This window comes from Mauremys reevesii, linkage group 2 (genome assembly GCF_016161935.1).
Source record: "Mauremys reevesii isolate NIE-2019 linkage group 2, ASM1616193v1, whole genome shotgun sequence".
Classification (NCBI taxonomy): Eukaryota; Metazoa; Chordata; order Testudines; family Geoemydidae; genus Mauremys; species Mauremys reevesii.
Genome location: NC_052624.1, coordinates 285,882,261 through 285,910,164, shown reverse-complemented (window position 1 = coordinate 285,910,164; position 27,904 = coordinate 285,882,261). Strand labels below are relative to the sequence as shown.

Below are 27,904 nucleotides of genomic sequence, written 5' to 3'. Positions count from 1 at the left end.
CTGGGCCGCCTGTTCCAGAGCTTAGCTCCCAGCCTGTTTCTAATCTCTAACCGAAACCTCCCCTGCTGCAGGTTCAGCCCGTTACTTCCTCTCCTACCCTCAGCGGCCCCGGAGAACAGCTGATCCCCGGCCCAGAGCGGGACAGTGACCTCCCGCGTGTGCGCCCCAGAAGGACGTTAGCCCTTTTCACAGCTGCACCCCACTGCTGGGTCATGCTCAGTGTCACCCCGACCCCTCGCCACGGGGTCCCCACTGGGTAGCTGTGCCTTTGCACTTGGCTGTATTGAATTTCATCCATGCCAAGCCTGCCTGCAGCACCCCCCCACAGAGTGCACCCTCCATAGCCCCACGAGCCCCCCAATAGCCCCACAGCCCCTCACCTCCTCCTCGCTCAGCAGGTACTCGGGCGGGGGGTTGTATGACTCCTCGTGGCCCGGCAGCCGCAGCTTTGGGGCCGGCACGTGCATCTTGTGGCGCCCCAGGATGGAGTTGGGGTCCTCCTGGGCCCAGAGGTCATAGTAGCTGGGCGTGTCCTGCTTGGGCCTGCGCGGTTTGATCCAGCCCATCTTGATGGCATGGACCAGCTTGGAGACCTGCCGAGCAGGGAGAGGCCACAGATGGGTCAGCACCAGGATTCGGGGGGCCTGGCTGGGGGCCCAGCTCTGGGGGCAGCTGGCACTGACAGGTTCTTACCTTCTCCTTCTCCAGGAGGGAGGGGATGAAGCTGCGCTTGTCGGCCGGGCGGTTCGTCACCGGGTGGATCATCACCTGGCTGCTGAAGAAGTCAACGGCTGGCTGGGAAGGGAGAGCGAGGGGTCACTCCGGCTGCCCCGGCCCTCCGAGCAGGGATCGGCCCAGCTCCTTGCCGTGGCCCACTGGGTCCCCGCCCAGCCTGGGAAGGCAGGAGGGCAACACGCTGCAAGGGAGACGCGCCGCACAACCAGCCCTGGAGGTGGCGGCCATGGGGAGAGGGGGCCCACACAGGCCTGGCCTGGGAGGTGGGGGCTGTGGGGTGAGGAGAGGGAGCCCCCATGTAGGGGGTGTCCCTGGGGAGGGAAGGGGAGGGGGCCCACACAGGCCTGGCCTGGGAGGTGGGGGCTGTGGGGTGAGGAGAGGGAGCCCCCATGGAGGGGGTGTCCCTGGGGAGGGAAGGGGAGGGGGCCCACACAGGCCTGGCCTGGGAGGTGGGGGCTGTGGGGTGAGGAGAGGGAGCCCCCATGGAGGGGGTGTCCCTGGGGAGGGAAGGGGAGGGGGCCCACACAGGCCTGGCCTGGGAGGTGGGGGCTGTGGGGTGAGGGGAGGGAGCCCCCGTGGAGGGGGTGTCCCTGGGGAGGGACGGCGACGGGGCCCAGACCGGCCTGGCCTGGGAGGTGGGGGCTGTGGGTGAGGGGAGGAGCCCCATGGAGGGGGTGTCCCTGGAGAGGGAAGGGGAGGGGGCCCACACAGGCCTGGCCTGGGAGGTGGGGGCTGTGGGGTGAGGGGAGGGAGCCCCCGTGGAGGGGGTGTCCCTGGGGAGGGGAGGGAGCCCCACACATGCCCAGCCCCAGAGGCAGCAGCAGGGTCCCCTACCTCATAGGGGTTGAGGTGCACGTCTCCGAATTGCCCTTTCTGCAGCCGCTGCACCAGCTCCACCTGCTCGTCCGTCAGCCTCACTTCCACCCCCGTCAGCTTGTCCTGCACCGTGCGCCTGAGGGAGAGTAACGTGTGAGGGGCGAGGGCTGGGCTGCCGCGTGGGTCTGTCCCTGTGAGGCCCATCCGGAGGGCGCTCCGCTCCCAAAGCTGATCTCGGTGCTGGCCTGCAGGTGAGCCCCCTTCCCATGTCCTCGAACCGACTCCTCGCCGGCAGCCCCCGCAGAGGTGCCAAGGGAGCCCCCCCTCCCCAGGGCAGGAAGCGAGGCTGCAGACCTGCCCCTTCGCCAGCCCTGCGCTGGCTGGGAGGGAGTGGGAGGGGGCTGGGCCCGGGTGGGCGATGGCGGGACTATGGCTCCCCGCAAGTGCACAGAGGGCTCGGAGGGCGCAGGCAGAGTTCATTCTCCAGGCTGTGCCGCTCTGGCCGCAGGGGGAGAGCTGCCGGAAAGCCACGGCAGAGAGCCCAGGGACCCAGCCCCCGGCCAGCATGGGGCACGTGAGAGTCTGCTCTGGGTTCGCTGCGTGTGGCCCGGAGAGCGCCTGCCTCCCCCCACGGGGCACTGGGGCGGCAGCAGGTGAGCTGCGGAGCAGCCTGGAGCCCGCACTCAGGGAGGACGCAGACAGAAGCCAGCGGAAAGCTGAACGGTCGCCCCGTGGGCTCCGAACACAGCAGGGCAGCAGGCTTCACACACCAGGCAGGCAGAGGCACGTGCTGGGGCTGCCCAGGCTTTGGAGAGGGGGAGGCACAGGCCTTTGTCCTGCCTGGGAGCAGGACCCCAGGCTGGGGCGGTGGGAGTGGTCGTGCCCCTGGCCTGGAACTTGGGGCATTCCTGGGGGAAGCAGGGGAACCCCAGCCCCTCACCAGTAATCGGGGTTCTCCATCTGGTCCAGGAACTTGTCCAGCTCGTCCTTGGTTCGGATCGGCTTGTAGATCCTCTTGCCGTCCAGGTCGTAGCCGACGTGCGGGTAGTCCTGGTACCACTCCATGGGGATGTTGCCCACCGTGTTCCGCACGTCCTGCAGCGGGACAGACGGCGGGCGGTGAGCTCGCACGGGGCTCCTCCCTAGCGGGTCTCCCAGCTAGCGCAGGCCAGAGACCCGCCCCCAGACCACTCCTAGAGCCGAGCTGTTAGGAACGCAGCCCACCCCGGGGAATCCACCCCGCCCCGGTAAGGCGTTCCAAGGGTTAATGACGCTCACTATTAAACATGTACAGCTCCCTTCCAGTGTGACCGTGTCTAGCATCGGCTTCCAGCCACTGGAGCAGGGCAGGCCGCTCTCTGCTAACCCGAAGAGCCCACGATTAAAGGTGTGTTCCCCCCGCACCGACCTAGTCACCCTGAACCAGCTCCTAGCCCAGCAAAACAGCCTGGGACTCTTCTCTGCACTCCCGCTAATTTATCACCAGCCTTGTATTGTGGGCACCGGAACTGGACCCAGGACGCCAGCAGCTCACCCCAGTGCCAGGTACAGCGGTACAATCACCTCTCTGCTCCTACGCGAGATTCCCCCTTTATGCATTCAAGGATCCCATTAGCCCTTTTGGCCACAGAGTCACAGTGGGAGCTGATAATCCATCAGCCCATCCCAAAATCCTTCAGTCACTGCTTCCCAGGATAGTGCCCTCCAGCCTGCACCGTCCCCAGAGGGCTACACTGACATTTAGCCAGATTAAAACACGGATTGTTTGCCTGCGCCCAGTGTACCAAGTCTGACGAAGTGGGACTGTTCCTAATGTTTCCTCTGAATACTGGGTGGGTGCCTCAGTTTCCCCTGTGCATTTCTTGTCTCTAGGGGGTGAGATTGTGGCAGAGCAAAGGGCCAGTGTGCGTAAATGGCCGACACCCTGTCTCCTGGCAACTAATGGCCGGGCCCTTCCCCACTGCAAGGGGGTGCTAAAGGTGGGGGAGAACAAAGAGGTCAGGTGACCTCCTGGCCCGGGAAAGAGACAAAGGCCAGAGAGGAGGGGCTCCTGGCAGGGGAATTGTAGAGAACCCCGAGGTTGGGGGCTAAGTTCCCTACTACCCAAAAGGACCTGACTAAGGGGGCCCTGTTTGTGCCGACAAGCTGTGGGGTGGACCGTGTTCCTGCCGTCTAATAAACCTTCTGTTCTGCTGCCTGGCTGAGAGTCCCGGTGAATCGCAGGAAGCCGGGGGTGCCGGGCCGAGTCTCCCCACACTCCGTGGCACCAAGCGATCCCAAGTGCCGCGCCAGTGACCTGGCCTCTTCATTATCTGCCACTCCCCCCCATCTCTGAGTCCTCGGCAAACGTAACCAGTGATGGTTGGATGTTTTCTTCCAGGCCACGGATCGAAGTGCTCACTAGGGCAGGGCCAAGCATCGATCCCTGGGGGAGCCCTGCAGACGCTCACGCACTCGGTGAGCATTCCCTGCCTGCGGTTATACGTGGATTATAGCATGTGTGATGCCACCCGCCGTCTGAGCACATCACAGCACCACCGTCACCTCTTGCAGCCAAACCGGCGCGCTCCCCCCCGCCGACACCAGGCCTGCCACAGGGGGGGAAGTGGGGTCTGACAGAGCTGGGCCGGGACTGGATCCTAGAGCACAGGGTTCCCAGACCCACGCTTGCTCCACAGAGCCCTGCCCACCCCTCCACCACGGCATCCCGCACGGCAGCTCCTCCTCCTTCAGTCCACATGCTATGGCACCTGTGTGCCCGCGCCAGCCCGCGCCTCCACCCCGGCATCCCGCACGGCGGCTCCCCCTCCTTCAGTCAATGTGCTATGGCACCTGTGTGTCCACCCCAGCATCTCGCACGGCGGCTCCTCCTCCTTCAGTCCATGTGCTATGGCACCTGTGTGCCCGCTGTGCCCGCGCCAGCCCCCGCCTCCACCCCAGCATCCCGCACGGCAGCTCCTCCTCCTTCAGTCCACATGCTATGGCACCTGTGTGCCCGCGCCAGCCCCCGCCTCCACCCCGGCATCCCGCACGGCTGGCAGCAGGTCAGTGCTCTGCTCTGCCTGGGCGGAGACCCAGGTTCGCGTCTCTCCTTTGGTGGGGCCCGACTCGAGAACCCCATGTCCAGATGGTGGAAGGCCTGCGGGGCCCTATCGGCTCGCCAGGCTGCGGGGTCACAGAGATGGCTGTGACTGCCTTCGACAGCCCAGGGAGTGCTGGGAGCTTCAGCTGAGCAAAGCTCGGGTGCCCCGGTGCACGCTTAGGAGACAGCCGGCCGCGGCGTCAGCACCCTCCATGGCAGAACCTCCTGCAGCCAACACAAGTGCAGACAGGGATGAGGCCCCTAGGAAAGACTCCTGCCTGTGGGCCTCACCTCTCAGCGAACACCCAGGGCATCATTTCCCCTGCAGCTGGCACGCCCTCCAGCTCCGCTCTGCCCAGCCAGTCCCCACCCCTTCGCCCCAGCCGGCCTGCCCTGCCCTGCCCTGCCAGGGAATGGGCACCCAGAAGGGTCCGATGCCCAGCAGAGACTCTCTCTCCAGAAACTGAAGCCATTCTGTGCCCTCCCAGCGGACGTGCAGCAAATCCCAGCTGTGACCCACTGGTGCGCCCGGCTGCCCCACGCCGTGCTCCATGGGTGCCGTGTTCTGCCGGCAGCACGTCGAGCCCTGGGCGAGGGAACGGAGCCACCGGCCCCAAAGCTGCCAGCAGCGAAGCCAGGACCCCAAGCCCTAGCAGGCCAAAGACCCTGGCCAGACGCTGGGCATGTGGTGCCCGGCCCAGGGCTCCCAAGCTCATTAGCAGAGCAGAGCAATCCCGGCTCACTATGGATTTGAAGGGAACAAAGGAGCCCAGGGGGAGATACGCCCACAACCCCCCCTCGGCCAGCAGAGCCTTCCCAGCCTTCCGCTGCCTGCTGTGGAAACAACATCAAGGTAAGCACCTGGCACGCCTCGCTGACCGCACCAGGGAGAGTTTAAAGGCCTTAACGGCTTCCTGATTGGAACCATAGCCAGGCTGCAGCGGAGCCGCCTTCCACGCAGGGTGCGGCGCTCGTTACCCGCAGCACAGGGTGGTCCCCATTAGCACACGGGCAGGGGCAGGGGCTGGTCAGCCGAACACGTTCCAGCACCCGTCCCTCACACAGGAGCAAGCCCCACATTTTCCAGGCCTCAGCTGCCAGGCCTGCTTCCCCTGCGCCTGCACAGACAGACAGACAGACAGACGTGCCCAGAGACAGACCTACCGGGGCCGTGCCACTGGGTTACACACACGTGCACACAGTGGGGGGAGGGTCCCATGTCTGCTCCAGCGGGGCTCCTGCACCTTCCTCTGCAGGCCCTGGGGCTGGCCCCAGTCAGAGCCTGGAGGCCAGGCTGGCTGCACCTCAGCTCTGATCCCAGCTGGCCGTTCCTCTGAACACACACAGTTAACCGTACCGAGAACACGGCCAGCCGCACCGGGGTATGCAGCACACCCCGGCCGGCCTCGTCCCTAACACAGACTGCAGGTCCCAGCATGCCATGCAGCCACGCCGCTCGGCCCAGGGAGCAGTGCATGCTGGGCCCATCGAAAGGAGAGGGAAGCGGGAGGATGTGTCATTGCGGGGAGCCCAGGACAGCACCCCACTGCATCCAGTAGCCCAATGGCTACTGCCTCCAACCCACTCATTGTGTCTCCACACTGGGTCAGGCCCGGGGTCAACAGCCCCTCTCGAGGCGCCTGGCGGGGCTGGGGTTGAGCAGAGCCAGCCCCCAATTCGCAGCTTTCGGGGGAGGGAGCAAAGCAGGGGTGTTTAACGACCGAGCCCCCCAGGCGTGCAGGGCACAGGCTGCCCGGCGAGGCGGGGGAGAGTCAGCGTCAATGGGCTGGGCTGAGGAGCAGACTCCGTGGCTCCCCCAGGTGCACAGCGCAGAGCCCGCCCCCCCGCCCCGGGGAGGAAGGTGCGAACGTGACCTGCGCCCCACACTCTGCAGTCAGGGGTCACACTCACTCCGCTGCACCATCTGGTCCCCATAAACACCTGCAGCACAACAAAGCCTCCCCAGGAAAGAGGCCAGGGGCCCCGCGGAGGCAGAGCAGCAGCCCCTGGGGCCACATCCATCACGCTCCGAGCACACGTCAGCGCCGGACGTGCTCCGGCCCCACTGGGACTCGGCCAGGAATTTCCCACTCAGGAACGGCTGGGCCACGGGAGCCGCCACCTGCTGCGCACACAGGAAGAAACACCGGCCTCGAGGGGAGCAGAGACAGGGGGTGTTATGCTGCCCACCCTCGCGCTCCAGGCTCCCCGGGCTGGGGCGGGTGAGAGGAGACAGGCTCTCCAGGGTCTGTGTGCACAGCACGAGCAGCGGCAGCTCCAGCTCACCAGCCAGCACTGTCCTCTTCAGCGGCCTGGCCATGCTGCTTGTAGGCAGTGATGGGGGGACCAGAGGGCCCTGTGCCCATTCTGGCTCCCCCTGGCCTCTGGTGGTGGGGGGTCCCAGATCAGAGGGCCCTGGATCAACGACACAGCAGCACCTGCCACCAGCAGCTCCCGGGGAAGGTCCTCGGACCCAGACCCCAACGAACGGGGGCCTGCTGCCACGCTGGGAGCCAGGGCCTGTCGTTCCTTGGCTGAGGCAGTCGCTGGTGGAGCGATGAGCTGGGCAATGTGCCCTGCAGCTGGTGCAGCGAGAGCCAGATGGTCCCCGGGTCCGGCACACCCATGGGTATCTGCCCCGGGGAGATCTCACGGGTGTGCCTGAACTGGAGGCAGCCGCCAGGCAGGGCAGCACGGCCACTGCAGCGTTCCAGGACTCCAGCACGTTCGAAGGAGCTGCACATGCGGTGGTGACATGCCCCGTCAACGGCTGACCATGGTCTTGGTTCGCAGGTCCCTGGGGAGCAGCTGGACAGGGCAAGGAGAGTGCCTGGCTCAGGCGGATTTGAACTATCGTCCTCGCAAAGGACGAGATTACAGAGGTGCCAGCACATGGCACTGGGAGGTGCAAGGGCAAAGCCAGCTACTCCCTGCAGGTCGAGATGGGAATCCGGGAGCGCATCTGACCCCAGGCAGCAGCTGAAATCAGGGGCTGAGACTCAGGCAGAGAGGTTGCTGGACGCGTATCTGCCTCAGAGTAGGCAGGGAGGACCCCAAAGGGCCCAGAGTGGCCTCAGCAAAGAGTGAAACTGAATCTCCTGGAGGATGTGGTGGAGCTGAGCTGGAGAACGGAGCCAGGGCAAGCAGCGCCCTGATCTCACCCAGTCACAAGGGGACTTGGAGCTCAGTCTGTGCAGCTTATCCCAGAGAATGTCGAGAGGTGACATGATCACGGTCCACAAGCACCGACTCGCAAGGGATTTCCAACAGCAGGTGGCTCCTTAGCCTGGCTGAAAATCCAGGGGCTGGAAGCTGAAGGTAAAAACCTCAGACTGGAAACGAGATGCAGATTTGTAACAGCGAGGGCCACTGGAAGAGTTCACCGAGGGCATGGTGGATTCTCCACCACCTGGAGTTTGAAAATCCAGCCTGGGCGTCTCTTCCTAGACCATCTGCTCTAGTCCAGCCAGGAGCGAGGGACGGGCTGGAGGCAGGAGACACGGGGGGAGTTCTCTGGCCAGCAGGTCAGACAAGATCATAATGGTCCCTTCGAACGTTAACATCTACGTATCGGGAGTTCCTCCCCTCCCAGGAGGAGCCCCATGGTCCCAGTGTTCTCCTGGCCCCACAGACAAGTGAGGGGTTTCACAGACCAGCCCCAGTGCGTGTCCTTGCTGACCTGCAGCCCTGTCCTAGCCTACAGCACCGTCTACCCTCCCTATGTTTCACACTGGCCCTTTCTGGGACCACTTCCCCTCCCCCAGAGCTTTAGGCGGTGCGTGGTGCTTACGGTGCACAGACCGGAATGGCTGAGCTCAGGCAGAGCTGGAGGATCCCTGCCCCTGGAAGTGGAGGTGAGTAACTGTCACGGAGTCCCCGGGCGCTGCTCTGGCACTGCTCCCCACAAAGCCAGGCAGGACTTTGGGGAGCCTCCTCTCCCTCGGAGCAGCCTGTCTGCAGGGCAAGAAGCTCCCACGGCTTCACCTCCTGGGTCTCTCCTTGGAGCATTCAGCATCCTCTGCCCCTCCGTGTGCTTCCCCCAGCGAGTCCGCCCAGGCGGGGTCCTGGGGCAGCCACTGGGTCCTGCACCCCCACGTCGCAGTCAGACGTGACTCTCAGCCAGCCAGTAACACAGAGGTTTATTCGATGACAGGAACACCGGCTAAAACAGAGCTTGTTGGTCCAGCGAATGGGACCCCCTCAGTCGGGTCCATTCTGTGGCCCAGCGAGCCAGACCCCCACGTCTGCCCTCACTCCTCTGAAAACTCCCCCCAGCCTCTCACTCAGCCTCCCCCCAGCCTGTGTGTCCTTTGTCCAGTGTCCCGGGCAGAGGTGTCACCTGGCCTTCAACCGCCCTCCTGGGTTCTCAGGTTACATGCTCAGGTCTCCTCCCTTCCCCAATGCAGCCCGTCCCAATTCCGCAGGTCACAGCCACAGCCAGAACATCCCCACTGCGGCACATCAGACTGGAGGGGCCCCGCATGGCCCCAAGTTCCGCGATGCGCCGCCTTCTCCTTGGCTGAAGAGGCAAAGCCTCTGGGCGGAAAGGGGCCAGCACGACAGGCTGCCTCTCGAGCTGTGACGGTGCTTCAGACCCGCCGCACAGGCCAGAGGCGCAGAGGCAGACGCACGTGGGAGTGTTGAGGAGTTGGCTCCAGCAGGGCGGGGCAAGAGGGGCAATTTGCCCCAGGCCCCGCAGGGGCCCCCATGAGAGTTTTTCGGAGCCCCTGGAGCAGGGTCCTTCACTCACTCTGGGGGCTCCAGAAAACTCTGGCGGGGCCCGGGCCCCCGGAGCGTCTTCTGCTCCTGGTCTTCGACGCTCCGGGGCGGAAGGACCCCCTGCTGGCGAATTACCGCCGAAGTGGGACCCGCCGCCGAAGTGCAGCCAGGTCTTCGGCAGTAATTCGGTGGCGGGGGGCCCTTCCGCCGAAGTGCCCCGAAGACCCGCGGCGGGGGCCCCCGTTGCCAAATTACCGCCAAAGACCCGGCTGCACTGCGGCGGCGGGTCCCGCTTTGGTGGTAATTCGGTGGTGGGGGGCCCCCGCCGCAGGTCTTCGGGGCACTTCGGCGGCGGGTCCCAGAACAGAAGGCCCCCCCGCTGCCGAATTACCGCCGAAGCGGAGGCCCCCCGCCGCCGAAGACCCCGGACCCCTGGAATCCTCTGGGCAGCCCTGGGCTCCAGGGTGCAGCCGAGCTGTAACACCCCCCCACCCCCAGCTGCGGGTTGCTAACCCTTCTAAACCCCATTTCGCACTAGCCGAGTGGATCTGCCCCGGCAGTGCTGGGACTGGAACATCCCTCTAACGAGCAGGTCCTGCAGCCAGCAGTAGCGAGCGCTCACTCTCGGATGGCCTCGGCCGCGTCCTGTGTAGTTAACACATCACCTCCAGCGGCGCAGCTTCCCGAGCGAGAGGAGCGGCCGGCAGCCCCCGCGTGAGGCTGCCGTCACTCAGCCTCACGGCTGGAAGTTGTTCTTGGACGGGCCCAGGCATTCCTAGACGCACATTCCTGGCAACTGGAAAGCGTCGTAGGAAAGAATCTTTTCACGGCATTTTCTTGAAAATATCCGGTCCACGTGGAGGAGAGAGGGGACGGGGTGAGCGCTCAGCCACGGACAGCCCACAGGCCTGGCACTCAAGGCTGCAGGACCAGACAGACGAGAGGTAAACAGGATCCAGGGAAGGGGCTGGACGGGCCCTGCCCTTCAGAACGACGCTCAGTATCGGGGCAAGAAGGGGGCTAGACAGACCTGGCGGCTGCCCAACAGGAGGGGGTGCTGGCTGGGGTAACGGCCATCCACCTCCCATGCTCCCTCCACCCCAGGGAGGGTCAGCAGCTCGGCCCCTCACTCCTGCCTGGGTGTGGGAAAAGGCTCAGACACGGGGAAGCTTTCTCGGAACCCTGGTCCCATTTGTATTTTCCCCTGGGGACTGTCCCCAGGCACCCCGCCAGCCCGAGAGGCACTGCCCCACACGGCGCAGGCTGGGCAGGGCAGCCGCACCAAGGCCTCACCTCCGGCAGACAAGCCAGACTCCCCAGTAATAAAACTTGGGGCAGGGGATGGATCCCAGCAGGGAGTTTTCAGACTCCACCAGACAGTGCCGCACAGCCACTGCCTCCCTTGGAGAAGGTCCCGCACCAGGCCCGGTGTGGGATGCAGGCTCCCACTCCCTCTAAGCTGTCACATGGCAAAGCGACTAGCCGAGAGCGTTTGGTCACTAAGACCCAGGGAACCCGGATCCCTGCTGGGAACCCACAAGCTGCACTTAGTTTGCATTGCTGATCAGACAGCAGCGACCCTCCACTCTCCTGGCGGGGCAGCAATACCCGCAGGGCCAAGGCGGAGGGCCACAGCCGGCACTGCAGGGTCTTGCTAGGCCACACCAGTCTTCAGAGCAGCATGTCAGAGGCACAGACTCTCCTGGTATTTGGAATTGGGGGATGGCAAGACAGTGGCTTGAAGCAGGATGGTGCCAGGGGGACAGGGTGCTGGGGGAGGCCAGTCCTGGCATCTGTGCTTGATAAAGACGCAGAGTTTCTGGAAATCAGTGTGTTGGCTCCAGCTCCTGGCCGGATTCCAGCACTGGTAATCGGACGCCAGCCTCTTTAAATTCACCTGTGCGTAGGGCTGCTGCATGGCTCACATGCAGTGGCTGCATTCACCCCAGAGGAAGTTGCATTTCTGTGATGGTCAAAGTGTGTCCCACTTTAGCAAACAGTGCAAACTGCTCGGGGTGGCCCTTGGATAAGGGATGCTAGAGAAAAGCAAGCTCATTAGCAGAGCTGAAGCAAAGCAGATGGGTTTTTCCAACACAGGTCCAGGGAAGAAGGGGGCATGGGCTGGCGCTCAGAAGCCGCTGGCAGATGACTGGCAGCACTGCCGTGTGGTGAGGAGAAGCGATAGGGAAGAGCGGTGGGGCAGGAGATGCAGCTCGCCCGTGAAGGCAGGGGAAGGGAAGGGTTCCGCAGCGGAGGGGATGTTCACGTCTGGAGAACGAACAATTGCCGCTAGTTAACGCAGCCAGTGACCAAGGGGCACTGCATAGAGGGAGGGCTGAAATTCCACGCTGCCCCAGTGGCATGCGCGTTTCTGGCTGTCTCCTATCTGGGCACAGCCTCCACTGCTAGTCCCCTGGACCTTCCGGTTAGACAGAACCCGGCACCCCAGGCAGCCGGGACCAGGGCTGCACCCGACCAGTGTGAAAAGGACCATGGGGCCCGGCTGCACTCAGCAAGGGGCAGCGCTGCATGCTGGGATACGTAGACTCCGCGGGCTGGGTCACCGCATGAGGGCAGCTGGAGGCCCTGTGGTCGCACTTCTCAGGCCTGTGCAGCAGGGACCACCCCGGCCTTCCTTTGGGCAGTTTCGACCATCTCCGTGTCGGGCTGGGGGGCATGACCTGCCCCAGGCACCACAGCTCACGGGACAGGGTGGGGGGCGGGGTGCCCTGAGCTGGGGGAGCCACGGACAGAGATTCCAACTGTGTGGGTAGTAAAGGGGCTGGAGACCCCCCAGTCCGTTATCAGCACTGGGGTAGGGGGGCCGTTATCAGTCCTGGCCCGTCGAGGTCCTGGGGCACCTTTGGCTGACCGAGCACTGGGCCAGAGCCAGACGGGCGGCTCCCTCTGCCCCAGGAGTAAGGGGCGCAGCTGGAGTCCCATGTGGCGAGTCCTACCAGGCCCCCCAGACCAGCGACGATCCCACAGCACCGGGGGCACCTGGGAGAAGCACAAAGGGGCTTGTTTGACAATGGAACCAGTGGGCGCTGGCGGCTGGCAGCCTGGACTGAACGGCACCGAACGCGGTGACAGGTCGGGCGGGGATGTCGCTCGTGTCTGACGTGGCAGAGCAGGGGAGCCGGCGGCAGGATGCGAAGAGAGGGGTGACCCGGTCCACGCGGCAGGCTGGGAGGAACTGCCGAAGATGTCTGAGCCCTGCTGAGCGGGAGGTGATGGCTGGACATCCACGAGGAGAGAGAGATGGGCCGAGACAGAAGCCGGCAGGTCTGGGGCAGAGGCAGCTCTGCGAGTCCCCGCACAGTGTCTGCCCCGAGAAGATGCGGGGACCAAGGACGGAGCCCCGTGGGCTGCAGGGGGGTGAGGAGGAGCCCCAAGGGACACGCTGAAGAGCCTTAGAGAGGCAGCAGAACTGGGAGAGGACGGAGTCACGGAAGCCGGGAGGGACCCGACTTCCAAAGACGAGCGTGACTGAGGCTGGAACGTGGGTTCTGAGCTTTGGCCAGGACGAGGTCATTAGCGAGAAGCCAGCCCGGGGCCAGGCAGGGAGGGGGAGGGCGGCCCAGGGAACAATGCACGCCCATTGCACCAGCCCCTCTCCCAAAGGGGCCGGCCCGGCCAGCAGCAGGGAAGGTCTCTCCCCAGCCATGGGGCACTACACGGCGCCCCACCTGGCAGGCTCTGAGCCCTAGAGCACCCCCGGGCTGAGCTGGAGACAGAGACCCCCATCTTGCACCCCTGCCAGCTTCAGACAAGAGCCCGCGCTGGAGACAGGGAATCCAGGGCACATTGCTATCTTACCCCTTCCTTGCCAGCGTTTACCCCCCTCCCCGCGGACGCCTGGCCTGGGAGCACCCCCTGGGGCAGCTCCGGTGGAGCTGGGAAGCCTGGGCTGCAGCCCAGAGCCCCACACACGGGAGCGTGCTGGGGGGGATGGGGGCTCTGCCTTTCCTGCAGGGAGGAGGCAGAGTTCAGGGGGGTGCTCAGCTTTCCCCGCCTGCACTGCTGCTCGGCATCTGCCCCGTGTCGCTGGCAGGCCGAGCCCGAGGTTCCCACAATGCCTGTCGCTAGCACTGCCCCGCGGAACAGCCCTTTACTTCCAAGCACTTCAGCTCGGCCTGGATTTACGCTCTCCCAGCTGTGCGAGTGAAGTGGGGTTCGGACAATAGATATGTCCTGGCAGCAGACACGGCGATCGTCAGCCTCGCATGCAAACCACACACAGCCCCCCGCGAGCTCGCTGGCAGCCCATCTCCTCTACCTCCCTGTGCCTGGCGCTGGTCTGTGTGCGCCAGCGAAGTCAGGGTTTATCGGCGTTTACCGATAAAAACCTGGTCCGTGCAAGCCAGGTCCGGCCCAGGAGCGATATCCCAGCATCCCGTGAGCCCCCGCGGCTGCCCCCAGCGCTCTGCACAGGCCCAAAAAGGGCTCGCTCTCTCCGCAGGCCACGCACAGGTTAACCGCAGCCTGGGAAGTGACCAAGCGGCCCTGGCCTTCGGGCCGAGTCACTCTGCAGCACGCAGAGAGACGGGACGGCCCCGCAGGGAAGCATCTACTGCCTCAGCCTCCAGCACCTGGCCTGAGCACAAGGGACGGGCTGGCTCCTAGCCACTGCCGAGAGAAAGCCCCATGCCCAGCAGACGTGATGCCCACGCGGTCCAGCGTCTCCGGTGGGAGCAGGTGGAGGCTGAGCCGTGTGGAGCCCAGCCAAGCCTCTGCAGAGAGGGGCTTCAGCGTTGTCTCTGGCTTCTCCCAACCTGCCTGTCGTCTGTGGCCTTTTCCTCTGGAGGTGTCGGTCGCTGCACGACTCGCACCCCGAGTGCAGCACCCTCCTCCCCACACAACTCCCACTGCGACCCCCGGCAGTGGGGCAGCTCCGTGGGGAGATGCACACTTGGAGCCCACAGGGAGCCAGGCCCGCTGCTCCGGCTGCTGCTCCTTCCTGGGGTCAGCACTGGATTCCTGTATGGGCCAACAGGGCCCGTGTCCAGGGGATCCCTGGACAAATGGACACCCCTGCACCCCGACTGTCCGGTGCCCCTGCCGGGGAGCAGGGGAAACCCCTGCGCTGTGACCCGATTTCCCTGGCAGGAACCGGGGGGGGGGGGGGCCCTACTTGCTCTGGCCCAGGAACCCACAAACCACTAATCCACCTCTGCTTGGGGTCAATCTCAGGGGTTGGATCTGACCCATTCGGCTCCTGCCGCTCCTTCCCCTCCAGCTGAGGAGCCTTCGCCGTGGGCCCAGCACACCCCCCAGGCAGGCTGGGAAGGCCCCTCTGCTGCTCCGGGGTGGTGGGCGTGCGTGAGGGGGGTTATACTGCCACCACCGCCACGTTTTAACTGCTCCGTGGCTGCTCAGGGCCCTGCAAGCAGGACACAGGCCCCCCGGGCCCCCCCAAGCCGCCTGGTGGCAGCAGCAGCGAGGCAGGGAGCACCCACCCTCCTGGAGCGAGGCTGGGCCTGGGGCTCACGGTCGAGCCCTGGATCCCTGCCGCAGGGACCCCGGTGTCCCTGGCACACGCTGGCTCGCACGTCGGCCTGGCGTGTGCTGCACAGAGGGTCTGTTCCTTTAACAGGTGTTCCTGGCCCACCTCCCCAGGACAGGAGGGGGCTCCAGGCCGCCCGCCCGGCAGACAGGCGTCTAGCCAGCTGATGGAGACATAACAGCCAAGCTCTGCACCGAGGGAGGGACTTAAAGGGGCCGGTGTGTGGAGTGTGGCCTCTGCGCAGCCCTTGCTAGTGGCTGGCTCCTCGAGGGTTAACGCTCCCTCTCTGCCCCATTAGCAGCAGCAGCAGCAGGGCCCATCTGCTCACACTGCCGGGAGCGGCTCTGTGGGGCTTGGTTCCCCAGCAATCAGAGCCCCTCTCCCCGAGAGCTCCCAGCCCATCCCCCTTCCTCACGAGCCCCCACAGGCTGCTGCATGGCACCACCCTCACCTAGTCACCACCTCCGGCCGCGACACCCCGAGGGCTCCCCAAGGACGGACGGGGCCTCACATCAGACACGGGGGTATCGGGATGTGCCAGAGTCCCCAGGGGAGAGAGGCGGAGGGAGAGACTGTGCGTGTTCGTGTGCACACACACACACACACGTGTGGTTCTACGGGCACACGTGTCCGTCTCTACACGCGTGCACACACTCCAAGCAGAGTCGAGGCCGGGAGGCAATAGGTGAAATCCATAGACCTGCTGGGCCGAGCCCTCAGCACCGCAGCGCCCCAGGGCCGCTCCCCACCCAGCCCGTGCTCTCAGGGTTAACGCTCCCCAGCCCCAGATGGAGGCAGCTCAGGTAGGCGTGAATCTGCGGGGATCCAGTTCTGGCTGCGCGGAGCAGGGGGAGGGGCCTGGCTGACCACTGGCTGGTGCTATAAAACTCCCGGCTCCTGCCACACTCTGCGCCTTCGGCTGCACATGTGTGCAGAAAGGAAACGCCAGCTGTTACCGTGAGGGGACTTAACCCCTTCTGGGCCGCCGAGGCTGGAGGAGCGGAGGGAGAGGACTCCCAGCGCTGCGAAGCGGGATCTCGCTCTGAAAGCCAGCGGAGGAGCCCCAGCCTTCGGGAGCAGGCGGCGGCTCGCCGGCTTCGGGGCTCCAGGGCTTTCAGCGAAGGAGGCAGCATGAGCGAGTGGAGCTGAGTCGTGCGGGTGCCGGAGGAACTTTGGGGAGCCCGTTGCCGGCGGTGCTGCCTCGCCGTCGCCCGTGCCAGGTGCGCCCCGAGATGTCCTTCGCCATGCTGCGCTCGGCCCCCAGCCGGTACCTCTACCCCGAGATCAGCATGCTGTCCGAGGACGAGGAGAACGGGAGCGAGAGCTCCAGCTCCGAGGAGAAGCCCTACCACCTGGACGCCGGCCCCTACGGCCTCAAGGGCGGGAAGCGCCGGAGCAGCAAGAAATCCAGCCGGCTCAACCGGGAGCCCCGGCAGCGCCACACGGCCAACGCACGGGAGCGCGACCGCACCAACAGCGTCAACACCGCCTTCACCGCCCTACGGACGCTCATCCCCACCGAGCCGGCCGACAGGAAGCTCTCCAAGATCGAGACGCTGCGGCTGGCCTCCAGCTACATCTCCCACCTGGGCAACGTGCTGCTGGTCGGGGAGGCCTGCGGGGACGGGCAGCCCTGCCACACCACCCCAGGCTTCTACCACCCCAGCAGCGGCAGCAGCCCCCCGCTGCGGGAGAGCGAGAACTCTCAGCCCAAACAGATCTGCACTTTCTGCCTCAGCAACCAGAGGAAGCTGGTAAGTGGCTGCTCGGCCTTTCTTTCTGCGCCCTCGGGGGGGAGCCCAGAGCGGAACCTGCCCCTCCAGCTAGACCGTGGGGGAGACGCCGGGCCGGAGCAGGAGGGAATTGCACTGACACTAGCTGGGGAGATCAGGTGTGACCCAGATCCCTCAGGCAAGGCAAGGCGAGCCACAGCCAATCCCGCTGCCCCCCGGCATACCTAGCTTCTCTGCCCCAAGCCCCCGCCGGCTGCTGCTAACTCCTGGGGTGGGGGCGGGCGCCAGAGACCAGCGGGGGGCTAGAGATTACTCTTAGGAGCTCACAGACTCGGGGGACGGCCGAGAGCGTCTGCAGAGCGCGGTCTCCTCAGAGCGCTGCACAGGCAGACGCCTGGAGGCGAACTGGCCCAGTCCCCGGCACTGACCATCTCTAGGGCTTTAAGCATTTCGGCCACAGGCTCCCTTCTGCCCCACGGCCCCTGCTAGCCAGCTCCAGCCCCTGGGGAGCTCAGTGCATGCCTGCAGAGCGTGGCATTTAGGGGAGCAGGACACACACCTGATGGGGTGGGGGAGAGAGAGGCACTCGGAAGAGCTGGTACCAAGCTGATGGGTGTGCCCCCTTGGCTACTCAGGGACCCACGTCCCTGCAGGAAGGGCAGCCGTGCCAACGGGCCTGTGCCACGCTGCAGAGCCAGGACGCGGCTAAGCCAGTCTACGCGCCAGTGGCTGGGCGCGGTTCTCCTCTGGTCTCCCAGGGCGGGTGGGTCTCAGCAGCGGCGGGCACGCAGCTCCCCAGGCAGGGCAGAACACTCAGTGGTTTGAGCAGTGGCCTGCCAAACCCAGGGCTGTGAGTTCAGTCCCTGAGGGGGCCATTTAGGGATCTGGGGTTTGGTCCTGCTTTGAGCAGGGGGTTGGACTAGAGACCTCCTGAGGTCCCTTCCAACCCTGCTATTCTATGATAACACTTGGGGGAACGTGGCCTCTGCCTGGCACCTGCCCTCCGGCAGTGATTTCACGTGCCCGGCGCTCCCCTGCTGCCCCGGAGTCAGGCACAGCACGGCTCTGCAGGGACCCCCACAGCCCACTTCAAGGGGTCCCAGGGAAGGGGGAGGCGAGAAGGTCCTGGTCTCACTGGACTAGCACACGCACCCACACCAGCTGCTCAGCCAGGACTCCCTGAGGAGCCAGAGCGGCCCCGCAGCCGAGCCCACCAGCTTGCAGGGAGAGGTGGTGAGGGCAGCTGCCCCCCGCCCCCCGAATAGCAGAGAGGGGGCAGGAGCAGCAGCACACCCTGAAGGAGAGCTCTGAGCCCCGGGCAGGGCTGTCCCACACACAATGGGAGTGTGGCAGTGAGACCCCTGGGCTGGGGCAGGGAGGGGAGCAGAGCTGCAGAGGACGCAGTCATTTCAAGCCCCCAGGCAGAGGGTTTTTTAAAAGCGTCCTGCCCAGGCTGCCCCAAGGTGCTCGCGCCCTGGAGGGGGCAGGAGGGAAGTTCTCGCTCCTCGTCTTTAACACTGGAAGTTCAGGCCTTGCCTGCCAGGGTGGCCTAGGGCCCTGCGGGAGCGAGTGATGGGCTGAGGAAGTCGGGCCGGAGTCGAAGGGGCAGTCCCAGCACCCGGGTCACCCCAGGGAGCCTGCCGCAGGGAGTTACAGGCAGCCTGGTTCAGGTGCCGGAGGCTGTAGCACCACCGCTTGAGAGTGAAACCCGAGTGACAAACCCCAGGCAGATCTGTCCCGCTCGCCAGCAAGGGGGGCTTGAAACCCCTTTGCGGGTCCCTTCCCCAAGCAGACACACTCCAGAGGGGCTTCGGGGGCGGCTCCCTGCCCAGTCTGACCAGGGCAGGGAGCCCATACGTAGCCTCAGGGGGCCCGGAAAGCGGTGGCAACAGGGAAGGGAGATTCATGAGCAACTGGGGGGCCTTGGAGAGAGCCCACAAACATCCCTCCCCTCCCCTCCGGTCACCATAAACCAGTGGCGGGGGGTGGGGGGACGACGACAGCAAGGGTCCACCTCCATTCAGTGCTCAGACAGGCCCCCTGAGCAGTGACCCAGGTCACGGTGCTGGACTCAGCACCCTGCGTTGAGTGTAATCAGTCCATTCCCCCATGGCCAGGGATCTCAAAGCACTTCCACACACGCAGGAATTCAGCCTCCTAGGCCAGCCCCCGAGGCAGGTCGGCAAGATCCCATTTTACAGTGGGAAGCCTCGTACCCAGCAGAGCTGCAATGGCCCCACCTTCTGATTGCTAGCCCTGGGCTGTGTCTCCCACCATCCGTCCGCCTTCGCCGAGCGCCGCGTTCCCCCTCGTCTCGCTAGAGCCGCCAGCGCTGGGCACCACCCCGTGCCAAGGAGCAGGGAAAGGTTCCGCTCTGCCCAAGCCCTCGTCTGAGAGCGGCAGCTTTGTTTTACCTTTAGCTTTTCTAGACCGTTCGCTAAGATTTGGCCATTGGCTGGATTCTCACTTAGGCCGGAGAAAAGGTGTTTGCCGGGGGCTAAATTAGCACGTTCGCTATCCCGCTCCTGGCTTGTTAGCTTGCTCTAAACCGCCCCCCCGCCCCCGCTTTCAGCAGCGAAGACCAAGTCTTCAGTCGCAGGGTTTTCAGCACATGGCAGGTAGTGAAATGAATCTTCTCGGCAGCTGTACAGACAGCGTCCCGGAGACCTGCCGCCTGCTTGACACTAAGCGGAAGGGACTCTCTTGGCTGCTGAGTGCTTGAACGATGACGCTATCCACAGTCTGGAGAAATCAGCTCCCTGTAAACCCACTTTCCATGCGCTCTGAAAACCAGAGCCGCTGCCCAGGCACATGCCAGGGATCAGACACGGGCAGGAAGAGCTCAGCGAGTCGGACGTAGAAAAGTGTCTCACACACACGAGATCCCCTCTCTGCAGAGCCCACCAGGAGGGCAATTTGCCCTTGTGCCCATGTACAGACACTTACATTGGTTTATCGGTACGTGCCACGTAGGAAATCCCCCCTGTAAACGGCTACATGCGGCGCTTCCGCTGGCGGCTCTGAGTCAGGCGGGGAGGAGGTGAGCCCACCAGGAAAGGAGCCGCGGGAGCTGGATGCAAGGCGCAGGGAGGGCCCAGGCCCTGGCTAGCTTTGCCCTCACCCCAAAGGGCGCAGCTCGGCACGTAGCGCAGGGGCTGCCGGACACCAGCAGGCTTGGCTCCAGGCTGGGCCGGGGGAGGAGAGCGTGGCACACAGAGCGGAGACCCTCGCTAGCTGGCAGAAGCCGCACAGTGAAGCCTGGGAGGAGCTCAGGCAGGGTAACCCACCCCAGTCTAGGGTCCCGCACAGCTGCCAATACCCGCTGGGGGCTGGGACTTGGCACGAACCGGCTGACGCTCCCGCCGCGTCCCCACCACAGGCGCTATGAACACCTCTCCGAGTGGCTCGGCACGGCTCCCAGCCCACCGACAAAGGGGTGACTCTCACCTCAGCACCAGGGCAGGAGACGTTCCCGTAGTGCGAAGAGCCTCCGGTAAAGTGATTCACGTTAACCCCCGCCCCCACCAGCCCATGCCACGCTCAGCTACACGCCTCACGCAGGGCTGGCCGACCCTAGCTGCAGGGGCAGGACAGGGCCTTCCACTGCACCAGGACTGAGCCTCCAACGTGCGGCAGACGGGCTGGTTCTTTCCCTGCCCGCCCCAACACATGGCCGCAGCTCCCACTTCTTTAATGGGGCAGGGGCCTGGGAGGGAGGGCCTGGCTCCATGACCCACTTGTGGCTTGTGGCAGATTGGCCCCCCACACGCAGCGCTAGGGAAGGCGCAGGCCAGGCGAGAGCGATGGGAAAACACGAGGCGTGGCGTTCCTACTCGCCTGGGTCTTGTGAGCACAGCCCGGGGCGAGGGGAACCAGGGCTCAGCTCTCACACCTCCTTCCCGCCTGCATGCACACCCTGCGCCCGCTCTGCCGCCTGCAGCCCCCATCACACAACAACCAGGGGTCACCCAATGAAATGAACAGGCAGCAGGTTTAAAACACAAGGCAGGATTTCTTCACAGTCAACCTGTGGAACTCCTTGCCAGAGGATGTTGAGAAGGCCAAGACAATAGCAAGGTTCAAAAAAGACCTAGATAAGTTCACAGAGGACAGGTCCATCAATGGCTATTAGCCAGGGTGGGCAGGGATGGTGTCCCTAGCCTCTGTTTGCCAGAAGCTGGGAATAGGCGACAGGGGATGGGTCACTTGATTCCCTGTTCTGTTCATTCCCTCTGGGGCACCTGGCATTGGCCACTGTTGGCAGACAGGACACTGGGTTAGATGGACCTTTGCTCTGACCCAGCCTGGCCGTTCTTTTGTGCTTACAGCCCGTTCTCCCAGGGAGCCGCACTGCCTTGGCACCGGGGACATGGGAATTCCCAGGGCCCCGGGTCACCGCACTGTGGTACATGAGCAGACCCCAAAGAGCCGAAGGGAAATGGCTCTGACCAAGCCCCCGGCACCACGTGCTCTGACCACCCAGGGACTAGCAGGGGAAGCAGCGTTCCAGGTTCCTCGGCTGGTTTATTAGCGATTTAGAAAGGGACATTGTCAACGCTCTGTCCTCAGGCCCCGGCAGTGAGATGGGAAGGGTGGCGGCGGAGCTGGTTGGCGTGTCCCCACCGAACCTCGGGAGCTTCTCTGCTGCTCTGAGCTGAGCCAGCGACAGTCCATCTCCCTTCACTTCTGGCCAGCGCTGCACCGTAGGGCTGCAGACAGCCACGGCGGGGCAGGACGATCCCCACGGGAACAGCAATGCTGGGCACGGCGTCTGCGCTGGGCCACGGGATAGCTTAGGGGTGTCCCCCTCCCCCCCATCTGATTTTGGAGCAGATTTGAGCTGTACAGAACCGTAGCTCCCTGCCAGGCCCCTGGCTGAAGGCACCTGCCTGGCTCTGCCATCAGCCCAGGAGAGAAGCTGCTCGTGGGACGGCCCCGTGGATAGGCAGGCCCCGGGGCTGCAGGCTCTCCTCGGAGCCAGTCAATGCCCTACTGTCCGGGGGTACGGGGGAGAGTCACCATCTGCTCTGGAAAGATGGAGCAGGCGGCGCGCGCAGAGTTCACAGCCCAGAAAGCGAGGTCTCGGGGCACCACTGTTGGGAACTGAGCAGCCTCGAAAGGCACCTGGGGAGCAGGGAAGGCCAGGAGCAAGAATAAGGCCTGGAAGACCCGCTTCAGGGGGAGACAGAAGAGGCCCTCTGCGCCCCCACCCCCTGGTAGACCCCCCCCGCGACCTTCCCCACCGGCTGCACCCCGAGAGATGCCTGGCCCCTGGGCAGCACAGCCACGCCGAGCCTCTGGGGCAACCACTCCGCTATCTGCTTCCACAGCTCCTAGCGCATCCGAGCCAGGCGCCCCGCTCTGCCAGGCCCCTCTGCCCTCCCGAGGCCGGACAGCACGGCTCACTGGGGGCTGCCCCAGCAGGGCTCAATGCCCGCGGGCCCCTTACTCTGGAACAAGCGTGTCCACACAGGGAGTTACTCAGGAAAAGCAGTTCCTGATTGGCTCTGTGTTTAGCTAGGCCCTTGGGAGGGACATGGGAAGACCTAGGAGATCCCCCCCCAGCCACCAATGAGCCATGGACCCCCAAGTCAGTCCCGGGCGCGATCGGACAGACGGGGCGGAGGCTCAGCTGACGGCTCTGGACATTAGGAGTGGCAGGCGGGTCGGTGCTCTTCCCACGCTGCACTGGGCTGGCATCATGCCCCCGTTCACAGCATGGGGGCTCCCAGCCAGGCCCTGCTTGCGGGTACGAGCCGTGCCGGGCTCCCTGCTGCCGACTGGCCACGCGGGGCGGGTGGGGCTGGGCGAGCCCGGTCACACACTGGGTGTGGGAGACGCCGATTCGCTGCGTCTAAACCCAGGCCCGGCAACGTGACCGGAAGGTGCACAGGCGCCGGGCGAGCGGAGAAGGGGCCAGAGACGGGGTCATGCCAAGCCCTCCCACGGCCAGGCCAGTCCTCACACCACCGCTGGGACAGAATCACAGAACGTCAGGGCTGGGAGGGACCTCAGGGGATGCCTAATCCCACCCCCTGCTCAAAGCAGGACCAACCCCAACTAAATCAGGAAACAGGCTATCACTTAGCCCCCCCGTCCGTCAGTCCCCGGGCGGCCTCCCCAACAGGGGGCAGCTTACACTGCGAACGAGCCAGGCCCGTGGGAAGCATTAGCTAAGGGTATGCAGAGCAGCCCCCAGCCCCGGCCAACCCATCACAGCACCGAGGCCGCGTGGGGCTGGCGCGTCTCTCTGCTCCGCAGGGCCAGTGGGCAGCCCCCAGCCCAGGGCTCCTGACCCGTTCCTGGGCCCTGCGGGAGGCACACAAACCTGCCCAGTGGGGCGCCCCGGACAGTCCGGGGAGGGGCAAAGAGCTGGGATGGGGCAGACCAGTGGAGCTGCCAGGGTAACTGGAGGGCGACAGCAGCTACTAGGAACTGATGGGCCAGGGCCGCAGAGAGAGGCCCCAGCACCGAGACGGGCAGTGCTCAGCACAAGGCACAGCCATCCCCTCGGACGAGGGGGCGCCGGCCTGGCACCGCAGCGGGAACCAGAGCCAGCACAAAGGGGTTCTGTATCTGCAGCATGGCTGGCCCAGAACGCTCCACCCCAGGGAGCTGGGTCTCTGGGAGCGGCTGCGTGGGGGCCACAGCTCGGCAGGAGGCCAAGTGGCACAGAATGCGGAGGAACCAGCCTCTCCTCGAAGACCTGGGGGCACAAGCGAGGGAAGTAGCTGAGCAAACCACCCAAGCGAGGCGGGACGCCTTGTTCTGACCCAGCTTCCCGAGGCAGGAGGAGGAAGAGACCAGGAAGGGGACAGCCGGGCAGGACTGGCACAGCTGGCCCCCTGCCCACTCTGTGCCATCGGCACCCCTCCGGAGAGGGGCAGACAGAAGCTGGAGGAGGGGAACCGATTAACCCTGGAAATGCCCCCGCCCCGGTGCCCAGAACAGCCCGAGTCAGCCTGGCACTGGCCTCCCTGCTGGTAACTGTGGCCTGGAGAGACCTGGAGGAGGGAGGCCAGAGCTGCAGGGCAACCAGATGCCCTGGACCCCACAACCTGTGATGGGCCCAGAGAGCTTGGCAGCCCCTTGGAAGGCACTGGGGCGGAGTAGGGGGCACATCCCCCTGCACATTACCGGTGACAACGCCGGAGAACCGCTGCCTATCCCAGCCGGACTGTGCTGGAGAGACCCTGGCTAGGAACGAACTGGCTCCAGCCTGAATGACCCTTCCAGCCGCCAGAGCTGGTTACCGCCCCCCATCTGTGGTGGGGGCACCCCGAGCGCCAGTTCAGCGCCTGGGGGTGCTTTACCCGCCTCCCCCGACTCCGGAGTCAGAGGCGGGAATGCTGACAGCTCCCCAGGACAGGGCTGGGACTTGTCCACCCAGCACGGCCTGGTGTAGGTGGATTCCCAGCCAACGGACCTGGGAGGGACAGGGAAGGGTTTGGGGTTAACCAGCGCGAAGGGGAACTCACAGGTGCAGTGCTGAGAAGTGACTTGCATCTATTCTCTGGGTAACACGAATACAAGCCATGGCCCCCGCAGCCCCGTAAGGAAAAGCCACACTCTGCTAAGCCTCCCCGAGCAGAGCTGGGACTTGGCAGAGGCTCCCCCGCAGGCATTAAATCACTTGCTAAGCCCCGGCACCTGAGGATGCCCCAGCTGCTGGGGGTGGGGGTGCAATCCTAACAGCTGGGCAGCCCGCAGTGGACCCGCGGTCTGGGACTCTGTGCGGCCAATGGCCCAGCAGCTGGGCCTCCTGCACGTGGGACAGGAAGGACACGAGCACCCGGCCCAGACTCTCCAATGCCCAGCGTGGTAGCCGAAGCTCCGAGTCAGCTCAGCTGGCGTCCCTTCCTGGTGCATGGCGGCTGGATGCCTTTTCCTTGCCCCCACCCCCCGATCTGCAAGATGGGACGGCTCCTGCTGCACTTAATGGCAGCGGAAAGGCAAGGTGATAGGGGAAAAAATATGAGGCGGGATTTTCCGAATCCCCATTTCCTCTCCAGACAGCACGAGAACTCCTGGGGCCTGAACATCTGGGAAATTTAATTTGACCATTTTGGAGCTGAACTCCCCTCCTCTCCCCTCCCCACCCCCCGTCAGACCAGAGGCTGCATGTGCAGTAGCCGGGAGCCGTGGCGGTGCAGCAAACCCTGCCGAAAGCTGGGGCCATGGGAGAATCCCGCAGCAAGCAGCGCAAAGACGCGGAACTGCCACCCAATCCCCACCCCGGGGGCACGGCCCGTGGCGGGCGAGACCCACCCGAGCTGCACACGCGCCCCGCAGCAAAGCCCAGCGGCGGAGCAAGCCCTCGCTGAGCTGCCTGCCCTGGGCAGCGGTTCTCTCGCCCTCGGTTACTTGCTGGCCACCGCCGGGGAAGGGAAGGGAAGGCGAGGAGGGGTTGTGCCTGGGCTGGTTTTGTGACCGTGCAAGGTGCTTCCCGGACAAACGAAAGGCCCGAGCTGTACCCCGAGGAGCACAGCGTCAGGGCCTGACCCTGCTGTCCCATGGGTCCCAGCAATGCAGGGAAGGATGCCGGGGGGCGACGGTCTGGGTCCCGAGAGGGGCTGTGTTAGCCACACAGCTCTCGGACTCGGGGGAGCGCTCGGGAGGGGGGCGGGCAGCAGGACTGCCCAAAGACAGGGACATGACGCAGAGACAGGCTGCGTGACACATGGGGCAGGGAGGTGAGTCCGAGCATCGTGGGCAGAGAGAGACCAGACAGGGGAACAGGGCGAGCGGGGCTGTCAGAGCTTAGCCAGGTGATGCCTTTAAATGCCCAGCATGGCAACCAGGGCAAATGCAATGGGAGCCCTAGGGAGAGCCGACCCCCGCCCGGGGAGATGCCTGCTGGAGGAGGGGGGCTGGCCAGGCTCCCAGTCCAGGGGTGTTTTTCTAACTCGGCCTCTCCCCCTTTGCAGAGTAAAGACCGAGACAGGAAGACGGCGATTCGGAGCTAGGCCGTTTCGGAAAGGAGGAGCGGAAGGAGGAGGGATGGAAAAGCCACACACACCAAACAAAGACACGGACATTCCTGCCTTCCCCCTGCTGCCACGGAGAGCTGCACCTGGAGGAACGCGCCGGCCCCGGACACACCAAACATCCTCCTGGCCGGGCCTGGCAGATGGCAGACAGGGACCTGGGAGCTCCAGAAAGCTCCGCAGATGGCAGGACTTCGAAGGATCACACCCGCGGCACCGGGACACGGCGTGCGACAGCGAAGGCAACGCCAGCCCCCGCCCAGTGAACCAGAGGGGCGGAAAAGCTGATCTACAGACTCCCTGGATGGGAAGTCCTGCCCCGACGTCGGGGAATGACCCAGGACTGCTCCTGGGGAGGGAGTGAGGACACTGCCCTTCGCCGGGTTTTGTTGAGCAGCGCTAGAAAAAACTATGGACAAAATACCCTGCTCCTCCGCCCTGTCCCGTACCCTGAGTCCCAGGCGCTGTGTTTGATCAATACATGCTGGTGGTTCATGTCATTGATACAAGAATATAAAGCCGGACTAATTTGTATAATTAAAATGAATATGGTTGAGAGACGAGGCACAAGCTCCCTTCCTTCCAAGCCCTGCCCTGCGCCACACAATAATCCTCCAGCTTCCCTTCCCCAGTGTGTGCTCACAACCTTCCCCCCATCACCGGGCTCACAGAGCTCTGCGGCCCGCCAACGCCCCAGGCTCTGGCCACAGAGGCATTGCTGCTTTGGGGGAGCGAGTGGCCAGAGCACAGGACCGGAAGCCAGCAGGGCCTTTCGTGCAGACCCGTAGCGTAGCCCCCATATGGCCCAGCTAAATGCAGCTGGAGACCCAGGTAAAAAGCAGGGACTCAGTGAAAACCAGATGCTGCAGCCGAGCGTAGTTTCCTGGGGAAATAAATGACACACGTAGGCCTTGGCAGGATCAGTTAAAAGCGCCAGGCAGAGCAAAAGCTGCAACGGGAGATTCCCCTAAGCCTCTTGGGCAGCAGCTGAGGGGCTCTAGGGTTTTCTGCTGCTCTGCAAAGCTACCCCTGGCCCTGCCTGGCTTGGAGAGGCTGGAGGGAAGCACCCCCTGGAGTCAGGGGGCCGCAGAAAGTGCTGGGCTCCCACTCACGTCACCGGCAGAACCACAAAGCCCACAGCGCTGGGGTGGGTGTGAATCACAGGGGCTAATCCATGCTCAGTCAATGGGAATGTACTGTACCCAGCATGCTTTGCACCGAACCTCTGTGTCCCAGAGCACTCGCTGCACCCCCTTGTCTCTGAGAGGCTCCAGGCTGGCAAAGACGGGGCCTCTCGTGGGAACCATTCACAGCACTCGTGGCCCCGGAGCCAGGCTCTGCCGGGGGCGACTGGCCAGGAGGACAGATGGGCGGGCGTAGGAAGGAAAGCGAGAGGCCGGAAATGAGAAGGTGAGGCCACAGGGGAGCAGCAGCGCACAACATGGGCGGTGGGCAGGGGGAGGACAGGAGCTGGGCGGGACCCCCCCTGCCCAGGCGGGAGAGCATTCCCTGCCCCGAGAGGGGATGGGGTGAAGGTCTTTGCACCAAAGCCCTGGCCTCACCCCAGATGGGACACTCTGCCTGGGCTGCCATCCCTACCCAAGCGTAACCTCGGTGCCAGCACATCACGGGGTGCCCTGCTCGCTGCCAGCCGGAACAGACAGGCCCGGGCCGCGGGAACCCGACAGCATGGCACTCCCGCGCCAGCTCTCCGCTCCGCCGAGCAGGGCTGGGCACAGAAAGGGGGAGAAGGGGCGTCCACCGAGACTCCAGCCCAGGCTGTGAAACACCCAGGAGGAGCCTGGTGATTCCCACCCCCGACCCCATTCTGTGCACAGGGCAGAAGGGACGAGGCCCGTAAATATAAAGGGAGCAAGCACCACAGCTATTCACCCACCCAACGGGGCTCCCGCTCCCCAGGGCTGCTCTCAGAGAGACTGCCAAGGAAACTGACACCCTGGGTGTTCGGGACAGTCCCACGTGGGGGTGAGGAGGCAGGCAGAGCATCGACGGGAAAAAACCCAAGCCATGGAAAGCGAGGGTGGGAGGTAAACACATTCGCCGGCCAGGAACGCTCAGCGCTGGGACGCAGACGGGCCAGGCAGCGGAGGACATTTCGCTGGCTTCCCTCTCCTGATAAATCAGTGCAGAGGAAAAGGGGATTTGGGATTTCTGCTCCTGGCGAGCCCGGGCCACAGAGTGGGGTGGGCTCACCTGGCATGGCCTTTCCCTGGCAAAGGAGGCCGTCGCAGGATGAGCCGGGCTCTGGCCTTGCAGCCGCGAAGACAGGCTGATCCTTGGGACGGGGGAGCGCATTCTCCCTGCC

The 27,904-nt window shown here is 64.7% G+C and overlaps 2 protein-coding genes across 2 annotated transcripts in view; one reads left to right on the top strand and one right to left on the bottom strand.

The window, feature by feature from the left end:
- BOP1 (BOP1 ribosomal biogenesis factor) overlaps positions 1-27,904 on the bottom strand; it is a 99,501-nt gene that overhangs the window by 7,885 nt on the left and 63,712 nt on the right. Inside the window, exons 4-7 of the mRNA XM_039525454.1 lie at positions 2,492-2,646; positions 1,570-1,687; positions 694-795; positions 381-593 (exon numbers count right to left, since the gene is read on the bottom strand). Of these exons, the coding sequence (XP_039381388.1) occupies positions 381-593; positions 694-795; positions 1,570-1,687; positions 2,492-2,646 (588 nt within the window). The remainder of the gene's footprint in view (positions 1-380; positions 594-693; positions 796-1,569; positions 1,688-2,491; positions 2,647-27,904) is intronic.
- SCX (scleraxis bHLH transcription factor) lies at positions 16,091-25,868 on the top strand. Its single transcript, XM_039525466.1, has 2 exons — positions 16,091-16,612; positions 25,519-25,868. The coding sequence occupies exons 1-2, from the start codon at positions 16,091-16,093 to the stop codon at positions 25,555-25,557; spliced, it is 561 nt and encodes a 186-aa protein (XP_039381400.1). The 3' UTR covers positions 25,558-25,868.